The sequence below is a fragment of the Diospyros lotus genome, chromosome 14 (genome assembly GCF_014633365.1).
Source record: "Diospyros lotus cultivar Yz01 chromosome 14, ASM1463336v1, whole genome shotgun sequence".
NCBI lineage: Eukaryota > Viridiplantae > Streptophyta > Magnoliopsida > Ericales > Ebenaceae > Diospyros > Diospyros lotus.
The window spans coordinates 4,803,427-4,807,555 of NC_068351.1; the positions used below are offsets into that span (position 1 = coordinate 4,803,427).

Consider the following 4,129-nt stretch of genomic DNA (forward strand, 5'->3'; position numbering starts at 1 on the left):
AAGCGATATAGTTTGGCTTGAAGAAAAATTTAGCTTTGCTATTTCTAGACTCAAATTAGCTCAACATCATATTAGAATGGCTTGACAACAACAACTTGATCTCTAAAAAATCGTGGCTTTTTATAAAAGATTTTGAGGCTTGAATAAATCGTATATTATTTGCGCATACTCAACAATTTCTTTGATTTGATATAAAAGAGAGAAAGTATTTTGCACAACATATAAGTATATTTTTCTTTCTATATAAAAAGACAATATTTAGATCTCATAAAATAAGGAAATAAAACTCAAATGGTCCAAATTGTCATTTCTAATCTCTCTGTGTAATGACGACTATATTTTTTAAATTTGTTACACAGATACTCGAGTTAAAAATAGGAATAATCAATTTATTTTAGCACATACTGGAGTTGTCAAAATAGCGAATCAATTTGCATAAGTTTCATTTTTGGTGAATACTTAGTCGATTACGTTTTAGACTACAAAGACCCGTTCTTTGTCCACACTAATTCACTTGACTGTGTTATTCTACATTCTCGATTAGTTAAATAACACTACTCGAATACCTGCTAGCTTTCAATCAATTTTTAGATATGCTTTAGAAAGAACACTCGATTGAGTAATTTTTTATATTCAATTTTTCATATTATCATTTGAGTATATGATTCTTAGCAGTCGATTTGATAAATAGAGACAAAAACATGCTCTTTGTTCTATTTAAGTATTCAATTGGTACTTATCCTACTTGATTGTTGTCTTAATTCAAAAGCTTGAAATCCTACGGCTAATCTATCACTCGATTTGATAAAGTTTTAACTCAATTTGATATATAAGCATAAAAGCTTGATATTTTAGTTTGTTTTCTTCACTCGATTTGTTAAGAAATTCACTTGATTGATGATGCACGCACAAATGTTTGATATTTTAACATTTTGTCTCTACTCGATTGGTGAAATTGATTGACCATTCAAATACTCAAAATCTATTTAAGCACTCAATTACAAAGCAGTTTGAGATTAACAAGTTGATACTCAATTGAGCCTTGCTAAACATATTTGAATCCTCGATTTGAGTTAGCCTATGTATGTTTTACTCGATACCAAACATGAGTTCACTTGAGTGATAGTTTGGAAGATGGTTAAATGGTCTTTCTCATTTCTTTCACTCAAATACTTGTGAAACTCTTACTCAAATAGTTATGCATTCACTTAAATCATGCATAAGAACTCACTTGAATACTTGAGATATAATTATAGTTTTGCATTAAAGTTTTATCATCAGCATCGTCATCAAAACATTATTAACACATATGAACTCGACATGAAGAAACGCTAGAGAAATGAGATGCAATCGGAGAGCCAAAAAAGACATAACTAGAGGAGACATAAGAGACGTCAGAAAGAGAGGAAACGCAGCTAGAGAAAAAGAGGGAGTTGATGAGATGATGGAGAGAGAGATAAGACACCAGAGGGAGAGCTGAGAAGACACTGAAAAATTAATACGTAAGTGCGCAGATCACTTATTAGTCAAGTATTTAAATAAGTAATTTTGCACAATTATGAGGCATATTTAAAATTATGAAAAATTTAGAATTTAAAAATAAATAAAACTTCATGAGCGAAAATATACCAAAAAAATCCTTACTATAAGAGTGTGTTTGATTGCATATATTTTCCATGGAAAATATGTAATCATTACACATTTTCTATGGAAAACAATCAAACACTCCTAATTTTTCTATGGAAAAATATGTAAGGTACAAGCATTTAAAGCTTTTTTTCAAGGAATTCATTTTCCAAGGGGATGAGATGGTTTTTGTTTTCTAACTAATATTACCTAGAATTAAATTCTAGGTAATGTAATCAAACACAACCTAAGTTTCATTCTTTGAACATTATGTAATATAGTGGAGAATCAATGCTAACTTCACTGTTACCAAACATAGCCATCTAATCTCCATCGCAATGGTAATTTCCAATTTTTTCAACATTTTTTTATTGTTAGTATTATTATTCTTTGGCCTATAGGTATCATATTTCTAAAAAAATTTCTACAAGGACTCCGTAGCCTTTATGTGTTGTAACAAGATATACTATATTTTGACGTGGAGGTGGCTCTTTATATATAAATCAACCTAACAAAGAACAAGAATAAAATAAAATTAATGTCAGCCGGTAATGGGCCATGTTCGGATTTAAACTAGATATTTTTCTACCATTACAAAGAAACCATTCACCCTACAACAAATATTTAATCTTTATAATATGAAGGTACTTTAATTTGTAGACCTAAATTGACATACAAACGTGACCTAAATTGACATAAATATAAACGTGAAGAAAATATAATTGGAAGGTACTTTAATTTGTAGACCTAAATTGACATACAACCGTGGAAAAAATATAAGCAAAGCGGCGTATGTCTTAGTCTACTGCTTGGAAACGGCGGCGTATGTCTGTATAGCTGTAAGAATAAGCAAAGCGGCAGCGGATACAACGGAGATGAATGTCCATGGTCGACGGAAGTACGTGCGCCTAAGCTTGGCCAGGTTGCTGGAATAGTAGTCCTCCACTTTCCTGAACACCGAGGAGAGGTAACAGTTTTGCGTGTATACCACGGCCTTCTCTTCCAGTTGTCGGAAAAACTCAGCAACTTGTTGGTCACTTTGAGAGGAATTGATGATGATCCCGCAGCTAGAGAGTAAGGCGACGTCTCTAGCTGACTTGATGAGACAACTCAAGAAGGCGATGTAAGCAGAGAAGTGAGGTTCGATGTGGGAGTGGCCCCGTTCGAAGGCCATACAGTTAATCAAGATGGTGTTTGTCAGATCATCGATGTGTATGGTTGGGATTTCCAGCACCCTATTGTGCTCGTTGAAGGTTATGTCCAAGAAGCTAACAGCCTTTCCGTTGATTTCACGGCGGGGCCTGAACTTTACACCGGAAGACCAAAGCTGTCGGACACATTGCATTGGCTGAATGGAAGACGGGTTGTAATTATAAGATAATATTGCTCTCAACGAAAGGACTTTGCTAGAGCGGAACAACTGGAGAAGATGCTTGGGCTCAGCTAAGTAACTTTGTTTCACCGACTGCTTCGTCGCCAGGGGCCGGAAAAGGCTAAAGAATATCAAGGCCCTCTTTGATAGAATTATCGCCGAGTCTAGATAATTCTCGCGATTTTGGGGGTCCGGTGTTAAGAGATCAAATAGCTTCCGAAGAAGGAAGAAGGGAATCTGGTTTTCAAGCTTGAGAAGGTCTCTAGAGATGATGGGAAGCAACCATGGCGTGGTGATCATGGACACCAAGTTGCCGTCATTTTCAGAGTGTACTGCAGTAATGTCTCCAAATTGAAGAAAGAGCTCTAGAATGAAGCAACAATCGATCACCATCATCATGACAAAATCCTCGCTTGACATATCAACGGCCTCGGAGTAGCACTCTCTTGCTCGGCTCTCTTCCTCCTCCATTGCCTCAATTAACTGCTGCAAAAAGTGATCCCCTTTCTCTCCTTCTCGGGAAAGGAAGGAATTGAGATGCTGCAATTTGTTTTTCTCGAAAGCCATCAGGTGCTCTTTGCCGCGGTGATAGGGCCCTACGGACACAATCTCCGGCTCCACGGCTCGGGTACTCATTCCGGCGAGGATTTTGGGGACTCGGTATATGGAGGCCGAGTGATTGCTGGTGGAGGTGTAAATCCCTCGCGGCCTACTAATTGATAACAAGCGGCTTTGCAGGAGGGCCAAAGTGGGATGGCGAGAAGATGACCCTCGGCCGTCAGGTTCCCGCGTTTCAATGATTTCGCCATTATTAGCGATCTCTTTTCCTCTGGGAGGCGTAGATTTCTGATCATGAGCGCCGGATTTAGGAATTTCGATGACTTGGTACTCCCCTTTGTTCTCTGTCTTCTCCATGCTCATAAGATGGATGGATGGATGGATGGATTAAAAGAAGAGATTGCAGATAAAAAGGTGCCCTGGAGATTGACCATATATACATGGGGTGGAATTAACTTGCATTGGCTTAAGAAGTTGCAGTGGGCAGAAGCTAATTGCAATTATATGTTAAGATTAGAAAAATATCAAAATTAAGGGACCTCTCCATATGGAATTGACTTGCATTGACTTAAG

The 4,129-nt window shown here is 36.9% G+C and overlaps 1 protein-coding gene across 1 annotated transcript; it reads right to left on the minus strand.

Annotated features, from left to right (window-relative positions):
- Nucleotides 1-2,428: 2,428 nt before the first annotated feature.
- Nucleotides 2,429-3,913, minus strand: LOC127790136 (UPF0481 protein At3g47200-like). The gene has a single exon (XM_052319428.1). The coding sequence runs from the start codon at nucleotides 3,911-3,913 to the stop codon at nucleotides 2,429-2,431; it is 1,485 nt and encodes a 494-aa protein (XP_052175388.1).
- Between the last annotated feature and the right edge of the window lie 216 nt (nucleotides 3,914-4,129).